This window comes from Nanorana parkeri, unplaced genomic scaffold (genome assembly GCF_000935625.1).
Source record: "Nanorana parkeri isolate BGI_ZX_2015 unplaced genomic scaffold, ASM93562v1 scaffold293, whole genome shotgun sequence".
Lineage (NCBI taxonomy): Eukaryota > Metazoa > Chordata > Amphibia > Anura > Dicroglossidae > Nanorana > Nanorana parkeri.
In genome coordinates, this window is record NW_017306561.1 from 855,482 (window position 1) to 870,858 (window position 15,377).

Genomic DNA, 15,377 nt, shown 5'->3' on the forward strand with positions numbered 1-15,377 from the left:
GGTGCAGGTACCCAGATAGCAAGAAATTGTGCTGCAAGTTTGAAAATGACTTGCTAAACTATTGCAGACTTGCCAAGCTCCACAATTTTGTTGCACAATTACAGCAAGTCTGCATTGCAAGTCTCCAGACCAGCGAGCTTGCAGAGCTCTTGCTAAGACCTGCAGGACTCTTGCTGTAGACTTGCCAAGCAAATTTGCTACAAATTCAAAAAGTGTCAACTAGAACTTGTGCTGCAAGTGCTGCAAGTCTACGAGTTGCCAGGAATGTGTGCGGCAAGTTAACAAGAATTACAATTTAACCCTATCAAAAGTTTGTGGCAAGTTATCCTTGCTATCTGGGTAGTCTTACATGCACACTCTTCAAGCAACTGTACTTTCTTCCCAGATCTTGGGACTGTCTGCAGCTTCTGTTCCCCCACACTGCAGTCTCCCTGCAACGAAGTGATGATCTTGGCGGGCGCCTTAGCAGGCAGCGGCGGGAGAGAGCTCAGAACTGGGAGAGGCGGAGAGGAGGTGCGGCACGTGTGGAGCCGCGAACAGTGGGGGGCCAGTAGCTCCTATCTTCATTTTGGTTGCCCCCGTCTTCCTGACATGAAACCCAGACACAGCATTCAAAACCCGTACTGTCCGGGTGAATCCTGGATAGGTGGCAACCCTAACAGCAGCATGTGTGAAGAGGGTAGTGTAAAGGTGACCATACTCTGTACGATTATCGTACGATAATCACGGAAATCCCGCGATCGTACGATAATCGCAAAGTGTATGGAAGACGTGAGACCGTTTTTACTGTACGATCGCATGACTTCCGTCGAACAAGCAGGCTGGAAAACCCGCCGAGAATCGTACGATTCTCGGTGGGTTAGTGGCGTGCTTGTTCGACAACTGCCGAACGGGCCGAGGTGTGCACGCGCACACAGCCCGTTCAGCATTGCAGTCATTTTTTTTATTTTATCCCGTTATTTTATCCTAAGGGTAACGGGAGGACACACACACCATGTGTGCAAAAAAAAAAGAAAAGTGGCATAGCAGCGAAAGGGTTAAAGTGTATGTAACCCCCTAATAATGAACTTCTCTAACTGTATATGCTCCCTTGCGGACTGTTAGGCCCCATTCACACACGAATCGGCCTGCCCGTACAGCTCCGTGCTGCATGCGGGGCCGTACCAAGCAGCTGCCGGGAAGGACAGGTGCTACGTGTGATTAGTACGCAGCCCCCGTCCTTCTCTATGGGGCTCACCTCAATTGTAGGTCCGTAGGGGTGCGGGTCAGCGTATTCATACGCCGCCGGAATGGATCCTGTATGCGTCCCGGCCAGAAAACCAGCACCCTTACGGACCTGCAATTGAGGTGAGCGTAGGGGGGGTAAGGCCGAATAGTCTCATAGAGAAGGACGGGGGCTGCGTACTAATCACACGCAGCACCTGTCCTTCCCGGCAGCTGCTTGGTACGGCCCCGCACGCAGCACAGAGCTGTACGGCAGGCCGACTCGTGTGTGAATGGGGCCTTAGGGTGAAAAAAAATAGCTGTTAATCCTGCCAGACATCCAATGAGCTTGTAACTTCCTATGTACTGCATCTCTGCAACACCGAAGTCACAAGCTGTGTTAAGCTGGCCATACACCTTACAATTATCTGCAGATTTTCTGTGGTCAGATGGAAAAGGTGCAACAGATTCCTCCATCTACACTTAAAGGAGAACTATGGGGTCAGGGCTTTTCCCCATAGTTGTCCTAAGGGTAACGGGAGGACACAAACTAGCGTCCTCCCGTCACCCTAAGCTCAGTATACCGCGAGCTACAGCTCACGGTATACTGAGACGCCGCAGCTGAAACGGATTCCGACAATTATGTCTGGATCCGCCCAGCTGCGTGAGTGACAGCTGGCTCTGCCTATCTAGAGGCAGAGCCAGCTGTACCCACCCCTCCCCCGTCCGTTCTGTCAGTCAGCGCTGGAGGATCGCAGTGGGGAGGGGGGAATCCAGTCCCTCCCCTGTCACGGCTCACTGCATGGATAGATCGAGAAGTGAGCGAACGCCGCTATGTGTTCGCTCACTTCGCCAATCTATTGAGCCGACCTGTGACAGTTTCATTGTCACAGGTCGGCTAGAACTATGAGGATGAGTGAAAAGCACTCACCTCATAGTTCTCCTTTAACTGTGTGGATGGAGTAATCTCCACCTGGGCCAATCTGTTGCACTTTTTCCATCTGACCACAGAAAATCTGCAGATAATTGTAAGGTGTATGGGCACCTTTATCCATCCTGTCCAGTGAACTAAAGAGCACCGCCCCCTTATGGTATGAAGATGAGGAAGGTGTATGTAGTCCACATTAGGAGCAAGCAGCCTCAGGTGACAATGCTAACCATACATGGACACATTAGAGTGAACGTTGTCACAAAGTTTGTTACTCACGGAATCACCAGGGAGAAATAAAGGGAGAAAAAGCCCCCCCAAAAAAAGAATGCAACCACCAGATCTAGGGACTGCTCAGCTGTCATATGTTACATTTTTGCTCTTGGGTTTAGGTACACTTTCATTTCCAGGTCAGCTGTATTTTCAACCTAAAGTATACATTTGAAAGCACTATCTCGCAAGTCAGCATTTTCTAATATATTTCATTGGGCTGCCTGTGACATTTCCTCCTAACAGTTTCCTTTCAGCGTGATATTTTCTTTTCTTTGCAGACTGGTCATTTTACCATTGCTGCTGTCAGCATGTCAAGGCGTTCCACCAAAAGCAATGTGGCAGGCTCCATGCTCTGCTGACATCAATGGGAGCAGCCTTTCCTCCAGGGCTAGCACAAACCTTTAACAGATAAGGCTGCGTAGTAACACTGCCTGCTTCCTAGGTTTTCAGCTACAGTAAACGCCGCTCAGATATCTCGCTGGAAACGCAGAATATTTACACACATGTTGCTAATCTAGCTGGGCTTTTACTGAACAGGAATTCTGGAAAGGAGTATTTGAACATCACCCAGTGACTGCCGCGTCTCCCACTCCGCCTCATTCACTCTCTGACCTTAATTCATCCATAATATTCTTTCTCATTAACCAAATTGAAGTGGTAATTTGCAGAGCTACTTAGTGTTAGAGCTTTTAAGGTCACCACTTTTCCAGAGTGTGTGGCATTCTGGGAGAGTCCGGTGGAGTCTGACCCATTAGCCTGATCAAAACGGCCCAGTAAATTTTTCCCTTGTCGATATTCGAGTCCTTCAGCCTGTTATTTCTAATGAGCTGTGTTGTTCCTTGGTTAGAGAAAAAAAGCTGAAGGGCTGAATTCTCTCATAATCCAACATCTTTTTTTTTTTTGCTCACTCATCTACAATGAAGGGGATGTCTGCCAAAGTCAGCAAGACTACAGACTGCTGCAGTTTTGGCAGGGTGTTCAGAGCTTATTATCCAGGAAACGCCTGTGGCTGGTGAGAAGAAGGTGGGAAGACACAGTGGTGGGCGGTGGTAAGGGGGCAATTGGAAGTTCGGCAATGTAAGGAAGGATGTCTGGATATTTCAGCGCCCGTGCATCGGCATTCGGCTCGGCTGTTCTGCTCGGTACCTCTGTGGTACTGAGCAGAATAGAAAAACAGTTAAAAAGTAGTAAAAAATAAAATAGAAAACGATTGGGCAGAGCTAGCAATGACAGCTAGCTCTGCCCAACTGTTTTCTATTGGCCGGGCGGTTCTACTGCCGTCAGAATAAAAAAATAAAAAAATCACCATAGGAATGCATAGCTAGATTACCATTGGCTATTTCAATTTGCAATAGGCAATAACAAACTAGCTATTGCACCCGCCCTCTGCTGCTGTCAATCAGCAGAGGGGACCTGATGGAGAACTGCAGGTCCCCTCTGCTGATTGACAGCAGCAGTGGGCGGGTGCAATAGCTAGTTTGCTATTGGCTATTGCAAATTGAAATAGCCAATAGGAATCTAGCTATGCATTCCAATGGTTATTTTTTTTTTATTATTCTGATGGCAGCCAATGGCTCCGATGTCAGAAGAAAAAAAAAACAGAGCAGGGAAAGGTTTACTCTGCTCGATCGAGCAGAGTAAACCTTTCTGGGAGAAAGTGTTTCTCTACCGGGTGGCCGGGAGGCGCCATCTAATAGCGGGAGACTCCCGGAGCGCCCGGGAGGGTTGGGCTGTCTGGAGATCAGTGTCCCTGGTTAGCTGGTAACCAGGGAATGCATTCCAATGGTTATTTTTTTTTTATTATTCTGATGGCAGCCAATGGCTCCGATGTCAGAAGAAAAAAAAAACAGAGCAGGGAAAGGTTTACTCTGCTCGATCGAGCAGAGTAAACCTTTCTGGGAGAAAGTGTTTCTCTACCGGGTGGCCGGGAGCCGCTATCTAATAGCGGGAGACTCCCGGAGCGCCCGGGAGAGTTGGGCTGTCTGGAGATCAGTGTCCCTGGGAACCAGGAACGATGATCTGTCTGTGCAAGTGGCCGGAGCCAGCCGTGAGATGACGTCTGGCACCGCCCAGCAGTCAGAAGAAGGCTGTTGGCCGGCTGTTCAGCCAGCTCCGGCTTTCACCTCGGCTCAGTCGAGCCAAAGCATATACCTTCACTCGACTGAGCCGCTCGGCCGACTTCGGGAGCTGTACGGGCTATAGTGAATAGCCCATACAGCAGACTTCGGTTCTACTGAACCGAAGGGGTCCTGGTGCCGAAGGATCAGCCGAAGCTATGGTGAGATCCTTCGGCAGCTTAGTGAATAGACCCCTTAGACTTTCAGCATATGGATCATTTTCCTTTCAAGACATTAGTTTAAATGGTATGCTTTGTAGCTTCATTTATCCCATAATATCATCTAACCCAACATTTAATCTAACCCCTACTCCCCCCTCTCCTGCAGGATATGCTCAAATAAGAATTGTAAACACGTCTGTGTTTAATTTTTTGTAAATCCTTACCAAACACTTATTCTACTCCATTCTACTCCAGTCCAATGGTCCTGTAAGCAAATTTTTGTACAGAATGATTATACTCAGTTGGACTGTTGAATACCTCCTTTGGACAACCCAATGCATGAAAGATTTTTTTATATCAGGAAAAAAGTGAGACAACTGAGGAGGATAAAGGGACAGACGTATTTGGTTCCCAAAGAGGGTCAGTCCCTCCAACTGATGGACAGTTGAGAACTATATTCAAATACAAACATTTATCTAACTGTGCCAATACACTTTGTACCTGTAACCCATTCTAAGCAAATAATACAATACTGTACAACAGAAACCCTAAAATCTGCTGCTGTTACCTCCTACTTCCCAATGCGCTACTTCACCCCTGAAAATGATGTTAAAGGAATATGTGCCAACATGCCTAAATTGCCTAGTTTGTTTAACAATGAAGTCAAGTGGGTGTGTTGGGACTTATCAGTGCATAGTAAGGGGACACGGGTTAATTGTGAACTGTACAGATAGTGATAAAGGTGAAAGGCATACTACTCTGTAATAAGGGGGAATAACTATAGTTTTGATAGTTTTATCTTGGTTTGGCTCCTGCCAACAGCTTATGCTAAGAGCTGTAAGGCTGGGTTTCCACCCGCGTTTTTTAGTACGTTTTTTCGTTCAGTGAAACGCGCTTTCGACGCTCGTTTTTATACCTCCCTGGCGGTATGATTTTTTTTGTTTTCCCTTTATTTTCTCTATCTTTTTTTCGGGGTTTTTTTTTTATAACTTTCAAACATCCCGCCAGTTCCGCCCCCCTGCGACGCGGACGCTCGCAAGGGACGGAAGACGGCAGCGGCAGGAGGACACAGCGGGGATCTCGAACAAGGTAAGGCCTACGATGTATTCCCGAGTGTGGCTCGGGGTTACCGCTTTGTTTACCCCGAGCCACATTCGGGAATAACAATGGATATGCGCTGAAATACGCGCCAAAGAAGCTCCTGTACTTGTTTGGTCGTAGGGCGTTTTTCAGAGCGTTTCCACGGGCTGAAATACGCCCAGGTGGGAACCATGGCCATAGGAAATTATGGGATTTATGGGACTTCGATCAGCGCTGGAAAAAACGCCCAGGTGTGAACCCAGCCTAAGGGAAACAATGGTATAAGATTTTTCCCCTGCTGCAAAGGACTAAATAAGTCCCACTGCAACAAGGACTATCATCAATCATTTTTCCACATCCCAAATTCAACTTGAAACTCCATGATGAACTATAGCATAGTTACAGTCCATATGCCTGGCTACTAATCCACACCTAAAACCAAACAATCCTTACAGGAAAAAAGTAACAGGATGCACACTCTGTACTGTAATCAAGCAAATCTTACATCCATAACAACTTAACATTTCCATGAAAGAGATTCTTCTACTTTTAGAGCATATTTGTATCATTTGTGCAGAGCTCTTCATTATATTTTCTTATACTTGTTCTGAAGCGGATTCAATTGTAAATGAGTGATAGACATGTGATAGATAAACAGTGCTCGGAGCTAAAAAGCACAAGGAGAGTAAAAGGAAGGAAGGCAGAAAGAAAGGAAGGAAGCTGAACACAAGAATGTTGCATTATTTGTGATCTGTAAGGGTAACAATCTTGCAGCATAAACCTGAATACCCTATTTTTCTTTGTGCTTCAAATGTATTCATGCAGACTCTACAGGGTGCGCATGAAGTTTTGACTTTTAAGCAAAAATATACTTTATAATATGGTTAGAAAAATAATGATATACAGTAGACACCCTGCTCTGAATTCAGCAAACAGATAACCTATTCTATCATTTGTTATTCCCTACAGATCTGAGAATGTGTGAAGCATTCAGGTGAACTAATGTCCCTCTACTTGCCACCCTCATACGTAACTCAATGTTACAGGTAACTCTTTCAGGAGAAGCTTTACATCCGTACATGATCATTCATAATCAGACTGCAACACTGTAACAGGCAGCAGCAGGGGCTGATTTGTGAACACAGCCAAGAAATGCACAGGCACCAGGATTTACACACTGTCATCCCTGAACCAGTATCTGAGTCCAGGAAGTAGATGCTAACCCTGCATGATGCCTAAGAAAAGATGTCACAAAAAACATCAATATAATTTTCATGAAAACTAGTGGCATAACAATAGCCGTAGCAGCCCAGGCAGCTGCAATGGGACCTGTGGTTGGAAGGGGGCTCCAAAAGGTTGTTGAGGCAAATTAAACATATAACATGTGAAGACAATACAGTACTGTATCTTTAGGGGTTGAAGTGGTTGCAGTTGACGGCAACTCTAATCCCCTTTAAAGTCTACAGTGCAGAGACAGCTTCAGTAGCACAAGATGAGTCTTTGGAATCTTGGCATTGTTACTCACAGCTATGAGAGAGGTCATCAGGGGGGCCCCCATCACATTTTTGCTCTGGGGCCCCGTGATCTGTATATACAGTCCTGATGAAAACTATAACTTTTATCATGACAAAATTATTCTGATGGTAGGAATGTTCTCTGAGTTTTACCTCCCTCAATGATCACTCTGTTCAGTGTAGATTTGTGGCACTTCGTAGGGTAAGATGCAGCAGAATGTATACTATTTATGAGACTGTGATATATTTTTACACTGGTAGACATCCAACTTCTATCCAGTTACAGTTACGTCCCACTTGTATCCAGTGAGATCCACAGACCAATATGCCATCCAACTTCTATCCAGTTGGACATGTAGGCAGGGCTGGATTAACATGGGGCAGGTAGAGCTCCCGCGCCCTGCAAATAGGCCTAACCGGGCCAAGCTGACCGGGTCACAGAGTTGCGGCCGGACCGAGCTGACCTGGATCGCGGCCCTGCAGCCGCGACCCTCTATTCAGGCATATCAGAGGGCCCTCTGATGTGCCTAAGCAAAGAGCCGTGGCTGCAGTCGCCAGTCTCTCTGACCCCCCCTGGAGCCCGCACTGACCGCCTGGAGCCCGCACTGACAGCCTCAGAGCCCGCACTGACCTCCTGGAGCCCGCACTGACCTCCTGGAGTCCGCACTGACCGCCACTGTTCCAGTGTTATGCTCCCATGTCCTGTTCCCAATAGATTTTCAAAATCAATACATGTTCAACAGACATCTTGCAGAAAAAACACACAAAATCACAATTTCTGAGCCATACATAGACTAGCTAACAAAGTGCAGAACAGATCACATCATAGAGTTAGAAGATATTGTGAATGTCCTGTAGAAACATTGTTACAAAAAGAGTTACCATTAACAAGGTTTGGATAAGTAGGACACCAGATGACAGGCGAAGGGGAAAGGATGGACAACGTTTCAGGCAGCAGGTCCCTTTTATCTAGCCGAATCCCACCTGTGGGGTTGCATCCATACAATACAAGCTTAAATACAATCCAAACTGGAGCCAAAATCTAAGCCAGGACTCTTTCCTCACGGTCAGCATCGAAACATTGTCCATCCTTTTACCTCCACCTGTCACCTGTATACTGCTTATCTAAACATTGAGCATGGTAGCTCGTTGGATAATTGTTCTACAGGAAGTTCACAATATCTGTTAACTGTATGATGCAATTTGTACTGCACTTTGTCCGTTAGCTGTGTTGTCTAGTATGCTAGTATGTATAGTTCAGTCAATTTTAATTTGTTTATTTTTTGTGCAAGATGTATTTTGAACTTTATAGATGTTGAAAATATTTCACATGGGGAGCATGCTGTTCCCTCCAAAGACAAAGAACATATTCACTTTAAGCCATAAGGAAGAATTTTGTGTGTGCTAAAAATGAATGAGACTCGTTTTTGTGTGTTAAAATGTTTTGTGGGGCTATCAATAGTTTTTCTCGAAGCCTTGATTGCCCTCCAAACTGCAATGCAGGCCAAGAGGATAGCAGAACTAAGTCAGGAGGGTTATGTGTTGGGCATCACTGCCAAACACTTAAAGGAGAACTATGAGGTGAGTGCTTTTCACTCACCTCATAGTTCTAGCCAACCTGTGACAATGAAACTGTCACAGGTCAGCTCAGTAGATCGGGAGGTGAGCGAACACATACCGGCGTTCGATCACCTCTCGATCCTGTCACGGCTCTCTGCCGTGACAGGGGAGGGGCTGGATTCCCCCCTCCCCGCTCCGATCCGCCAGTGCTGACTGGCGGAACGGACGGGGAGGGGGCGGGTACAGCTGGCTCTGCCTCTAGATAGCTGTCAGTCACGCAGCTCCAGATTGTCGGGATCCGCTTCAGCTGCGGTGTCTTAGTATATCGCGAGCAGTAGCTCGCGGTATACTTAGGGTTGCCACCGGTCCCGGATTCACCTGGACAGTCCGGGTTTTGAGTCCTGTATGTGCTGTGTCTGTGTTTCACCCGGAAACATCACTTGCAGGACTCAAAACACGGACTGTCCAGCTGAATCCGGGACAGATGGCAACCCTAGGTATACTGCGGCGTCTCAGTATACCGCGAGCTACAGCTCGCAGTATACTGAGCCTAGGGTGACCGGAGGACGCTAGTTTGTGTCCTCCCGTTACCCTAAGGAGAACTATGGGGAAAAGCCTTAACCTCATAGTTCTCCTTTAAACACAAATATATGCACAATTGTTTCCAGGCATGGCACCTCAGAACAAGCAGGGCCTGGTATTCCTTGTACTTCCACAACCTTCAGAGCGCAAGAAGCTGCCTGCTCTGCTTTATGCCAGTAAAGAGTTACTCAAACTGAAGAAATTATTTTATTTTAAACCTCAAGTAGAAGATTACCTGCCGCTGTCTGCATGTATCCTGCGAGCGTACACAGCCGTCTTTCACACAAGCCGCTGGGAAGAAACAAGGTCACGATGGCTAGCAGACAGCTCATAACCAGGAGAGCACACCCTCCAGAACACAGCACGGCACTTGTCTGGAATTACAGAGAAAAAAAATGGCTTCGTCAGTTAATTATACACAAAGGCTTAAACACAACAGGGAGCATATGTCAAGTTATACTTTAAAGGTAGACTATCATCACAGTGTTGTACCTACAATATGTATTGCAATGTATAGCCTAAACCATTTATGGGCAACATGCAGCTCTACAGCTGTCAAAGAACTGTAAGTCTCACCATGCTTGCCAACCTGCTCCCGAGAGGATACCGAGCCAAACCGAACCAGAAAAGGTAAGGGGATGTTGTGTCTAAAGTACATTTACCATGGTGTGCCCAAACCTTTGATTTGCAGTTAGCAACATGTGGTAAGAGCATCTTCTAGGCTATATAGAGGTGAGTGAAATATGCAAACAGTACTTATATTCAGCCGCCCACCGTGCAAATGATTTCTCCTTAATGGGAGTACCCTTTAAATGGCAATAACACAAGGTCTGGTAATTCCCCATCTGTGTCTCTCGGTAGGAAACAATATTCACGTTTCATCCAACTTCCATCTGTTCATAGAGAGTTCCCTTAACCATTTTTAACACTTTGGTTTGCAAAAGGGAATGTTACATTCTCGACACAGTTTAGGTTAAATGGTTAGGACATGGCAGGCTGCACCAAACTGTGTAGGATAATTTTGTATGCACTATTTTCTCTGTTCAACAAACTTGGACAACTGCAATGAATTTAACATTGCTTTGGAAATTAAAACAGACCGATTGTCATATAAGAAACCATCATAACAGATAACCAAAGCCATAAAACACCTACACTGTAAAACCTTCTGCTCTTGTATCCCATGGTGATAGGTTATTGAAATGCCTGCACATCTGATCACATGCTCTTTAGGGAATGGCAGGGTTAGAGTTAAGAATGTCTAATCCTCCCCTTTGCCCAAAATCACATGATCAAATGCTTAAGAAAATGGAAAACAACCCATACCATGGTATGATAAAAATACACAATATCTAACATTTCTGAGCAAACTTAGAAATATCCACATATCAACCTATAAGGTCCAACTCTGATATGAAGGGAACACCCTGATAGAATGGGGGGAATTGATTCAAAAGAGGGAGGAACTCTGATGTGAAGGGGGCTCTTGGTGTTAAGGGGGGCTCTGATGTGAAGGGGTACCTCAGATGTGAAGGGGGGCCTCTAATGCGATGGAGGCTCCTGATGTAAAGGGAGGGCTCTGATGAGAAAGGGGGGACTCTGATGTGAAGGGAGGACTCTAAAAAGAATAGGTAGGCGGGCTCTGGTGTGAATGTGGAACTCCAATGTGAAGGGGGTCCTGATGTGAAAGAGCACCTCTGATCTGAAGGAGGGGCTCTTATGTGATGGGAGCTCAAGATGTGAAAGGGGGAACTATGACATGAAAGGGGGCTTCTTATATGAAGGGGGGGAGGCTCTGATGTGAAAGGGAGGGACTCATATGTGAAGAGGAGGCTTCTGTTGTGAAGGGGGTTCCTGATGTGAAAGAAGAGACTCTGATGTGAACGGGAGGTTTCTGATCTGATGTAAAGAGGGTTCCTAATGTGAAGGACGGGGCTCTAATGTGCTTCTCTCCTGCACATTCTATCCACAATTAAACCCGACCTGCTTCTCTCCTGCACATACTGCCCCCTCATACCTTCCTCACACCTCTCCTGCACATACCGTCCCTCTCATAACTTCCACACTTCTCTTCCAAACATACTGACCTCTCATAGCCTACACACTCCTCTGCTGCACATACGTCCCCTCTCATACCACCTGCACTCATCTCCTGCACATACTGCCCCTCTCATACCCTCTGCACTCCTTTCCTGCATATACTGCCCTTCTCATACCCTCTGTACTTCTCTCTTGCACACACTGCCCCCTTTAACAGCCTACACATTTCTCTCCTGCACATACTGCCCCTCTCATACCCTCTGCACTCCTCTTCTGCACATACTGCCTCTCTCATACCTCTGCACTCCTCTCCAGTACATACTGCCCATTAAAACACTTCTTAGCCACTGTTTGTATAATCTTTGTCACTTTTGCTAGTATTTCTAAATGAAGAGTTAAAAATAATCAGCCTAGTTGAACTAATATGAAGATTGGTGAGAGTGTGAGAGTGGGCATTAAAATATGGTAGAGGTTTACAAACTTGCACCGCTGTAGGTGGTAAAGACCACTTTTATATGTCATGTGCAGTTTTATGTGTATTCGAGAACTGTTAAATAAATATTTGTGAATGCTAAACATGTTTTCTTATTCTGGATCTATTTTCCATTTAATGATGCTTTAAACCACATGCTTAGTCTGCATGTGGCAATGGTGGAACAGAAACACAATGCACAGTGAAAAAACAAATTACAGAGAATCATCTCTGCTCCCATGAGAATAACAGCTGGCTCTTCCTTCCCATTTGAACTAAAATCCAGAGAACAGCAAATGTGATGATATCAGGATGATACCAAATTGGTTTTCTTATACAACTGAGCCAGCAGGAAGCCTTGGAAATGTCTAAACAACTTGACCCACACTGTTCACTGGCAGGTAATATCGACTGAGATTATTGCACTGAAAGGATCAGGAGTTTCTACAGTAACACATCAATGATTCAAGAATAATAATATATATTAATTATAATACAATGCACAAATAATAAAGCTATTAAAAATAATAATATACATTTGTTGGAAAGCAATATAAACAAAGTATTTGACTTGTTTAAATTGTATATACTGTATAGCCAAAACCCATTTTGTACATTTTGGGTAGAGTACTGAAGGGTAAAAACCCATCAAGTTATTATTAGAATTTTTTTGCCTGTCTGTGTTCCATTAGTGAGATTTCTTGTCACCTTTTGTACATGCAACAGGATATGAGAAGAACTCCCCCTAAAGTGAAAGACTCTTCTTATGCAGTTGTTTCTGGAATAGTTGGATAATAGAGTGGTGAAAACTTGGCATTGGGTGTTATCCCTTCCCATTCTAGCTATCCAAAGCTAAAACAAAAGTTGTTTTTTTAAATATACTATATACTCATGCTCCCAAGAACTTATGTAAAGAACAATGTTGTAAAGTCAGCCACTGAAGGCAAATTTCAGGTTAATTCAGCTTTTGACAAATTAATATTTAATTCAGGAGCCAGTCTGTCTGATTGAGGAGCCAGCAGGGCTTTTTAGGAACCAGCTCTATTGACAACAACTAGAAAAATCTTCAAATGTTAGGTTCCAGCTGTTATTTTTAGGGAGCATTCGCTACCTGGCTCCTGGGATTTGTTCAGCCCTGACTTGAAGGGTAAATTCACATTCCCAAGTGAATTTGGGAAAATTGAATTACCCCCTCCAATCTGGACCCCTCTCCCCCCGCCCCCGCTATACTTATCTTTCGGCAAATGCTCCTTTCCCTCTGCTGGTACAGGTGTAATATTCGTACCTTATACTGCTGTGTAGGGCAACTCTGCACTATGGATTTTGAATTTCAGGGAGCATGAGGGGAGGGTATGCACACATTTTTGAACACTATATTGATCATGACATGTGCATGACACTCCACATGGAAATTTGGAATTTCCATAGGTATAGTGTGAGGCATTGTACAGGAACCATAAAGGAGTTCTTGGGCTGAAATACGACTTTAATATGAAGAGTCATGAAATTAGTAAAGCACTGCTTCAGAGTTAATTGATTTTATCTTTTTTTAATTTATTGTTTTCTAAGGGTGTATGGGAAGGTCAGCGCTTAGTTAATATGTAAATCTGACAAAACCAATATATACCGAATCTTCAGCATACCCTGGGGGAGCGCTGAACATAAAAACAGCGTTATTTACATAAGGATGCTGTAAATTCCCTTGTGGCCAAGCAGAATTCAACTTGAATATTTTATTGAGAAATGGAAAAAAAAAAAATTGCTTTATTAATTTTTTTTGGCTAATGCCCTATTTTATGTCTTGGTCTACTAAAATTTCAGTTCAGGCGTTGATACCTGATTTATACTGAGCATGCCCAGTCACAGAGCGGACATATTGTGCTTGTGTGTTGTTAAGTGTTTAGCACTTCCAAGGAAAGACTACTTGAGAATCTATGAAGAGGAACACTACCGGGAACTTTATTATACAATGTTTCAATTTGGCATCAATATTCATTATGTACCCCAAAGCATGTTAGTATGTTTAAAGTACCTGCTAACATCTGTACATGTATTGATGGTAGCTTTGGTGTATACATATTTTTTAAGAGATGCCTTATGCCTTTACTGTATATATTGAAAGCATACAGTATGTACTGAAGCCTTATGTTGATTTTATGGCAACTTCCTGTATTGAAAATGAGGGACACCTCTAAGTAGAAGAAACATGGGGCATGAGTAATGCAAATAATGATTGGTTAAAGCCCAAGCACAGTTGGCGGGCTGCATTTCACAAGATGATTAATAACCAATAGAAATCGGTGGAGGTATGAAGACGTGCCCCAACAAGAACGTATTTTTTCCTGCTCAGACAACAGCTTTAAACCGGTAATTGCATTATTCACCACATTTTCTTTATACTGGCTTTTGACATAACACATACAATAATATACAGGTTGGATGAAAGGTTTAGTAAAACACTTTTAGTAGTTAAAAACCAAAAAGAGGGACATATGAGTAAGACAACAGGACAGAGAAGTTGGATTACAAAGCCGGGCCACTCTCCAAAAGGCCTTTCTCACAAAGCGTTTCTTGAAGACATAGGAAAGCTTCATTGGCACCCAGAACGCACATACTAAACAACAGTTATATAAATGTTTTAAATCGATCACGTGGTGCTTAGAGAGACTCTGCAATAGAGGCTCACCTATTTTTTAACTAAAACGTTGCCGCTTTTTTGGTGGTCTTCCATTAGAAGATGCCAGTACACTGCCAGCGCATCCACCATGCCCTATACACTTAAGGAGTGCTGCTGGGTTTCTTTTGTACTGAAGGATTTTATCATCTAACCATAGTTCTAAACTGGACAGTATAATGCTTCACACAGCAGTTATGGCTCAGAACATGCTGGACACACACGGTTAGATGTTGTTGCAAATCTGTCAAATCAACAAAAGTTTCTAGCGATTTCATAGTAAAATGGTCTACTAGACAAAACAAATGTAAATGTATTGTTTAGGTAAGTCATCATGCTATATATTCTGGTACATTTCACAGAAGAAATACATTTGAAACAGTATGGCCATCTATAATTATCATGAAATGTGGTTGATGACCAAAGGGAGTCCAGCCAGTAAAGGTTATCCTCAAAGTAGAGTGATTTCTAAATAAAAGTTCTGATAAATGCCCTGATGAATTTATAAGGGTAGCCCATTAGCTCAAACACTGCCTTATGTTGCATGAGTACCGTAGACACATTTAATTTGATTTTGGAAATTGTCCCGTCTCTGAATTATTTGCCTGGAGTGCGCGGTAAATCTGAACTATACCTAAATCCAACTCTGTACGGCAAATACCACAATTTCATCTGTTCTATTCTGTTTCATTTTTGTGGCATAATAAACATCAATTTACAATGAATGCCCCCAAAAAAACTGCAATGTGGGGCATGCTTTATCTCCAGGCGAA

At 44.2% G+C, this 15,377-nt stretch overlaps 1 protein-coding gene across 1 annotated transcript in view; it reads right to left on the reverse strand.

Moving 5' to 3' along the window:
* Positions 1 to 15,377, reverse strand: part of LOC108787948 (transmembrane protein 211-like) — a 142,403-nt gene that overhangs the window by 69,622 nt on the left and 57,404 nt on the right. Inside the window, exon 2 of the mRNA XM_018557646.1 lies at positions 9,654 to 9,792. Within this exon, the coding sequence (XP_018413148.1) occupies positions 9,654 to 9,792 (139 nt within the window). The remainder of the gene's footprint in view (positions 1 to 9,653; positions 9,793 to 15,377) is intronic.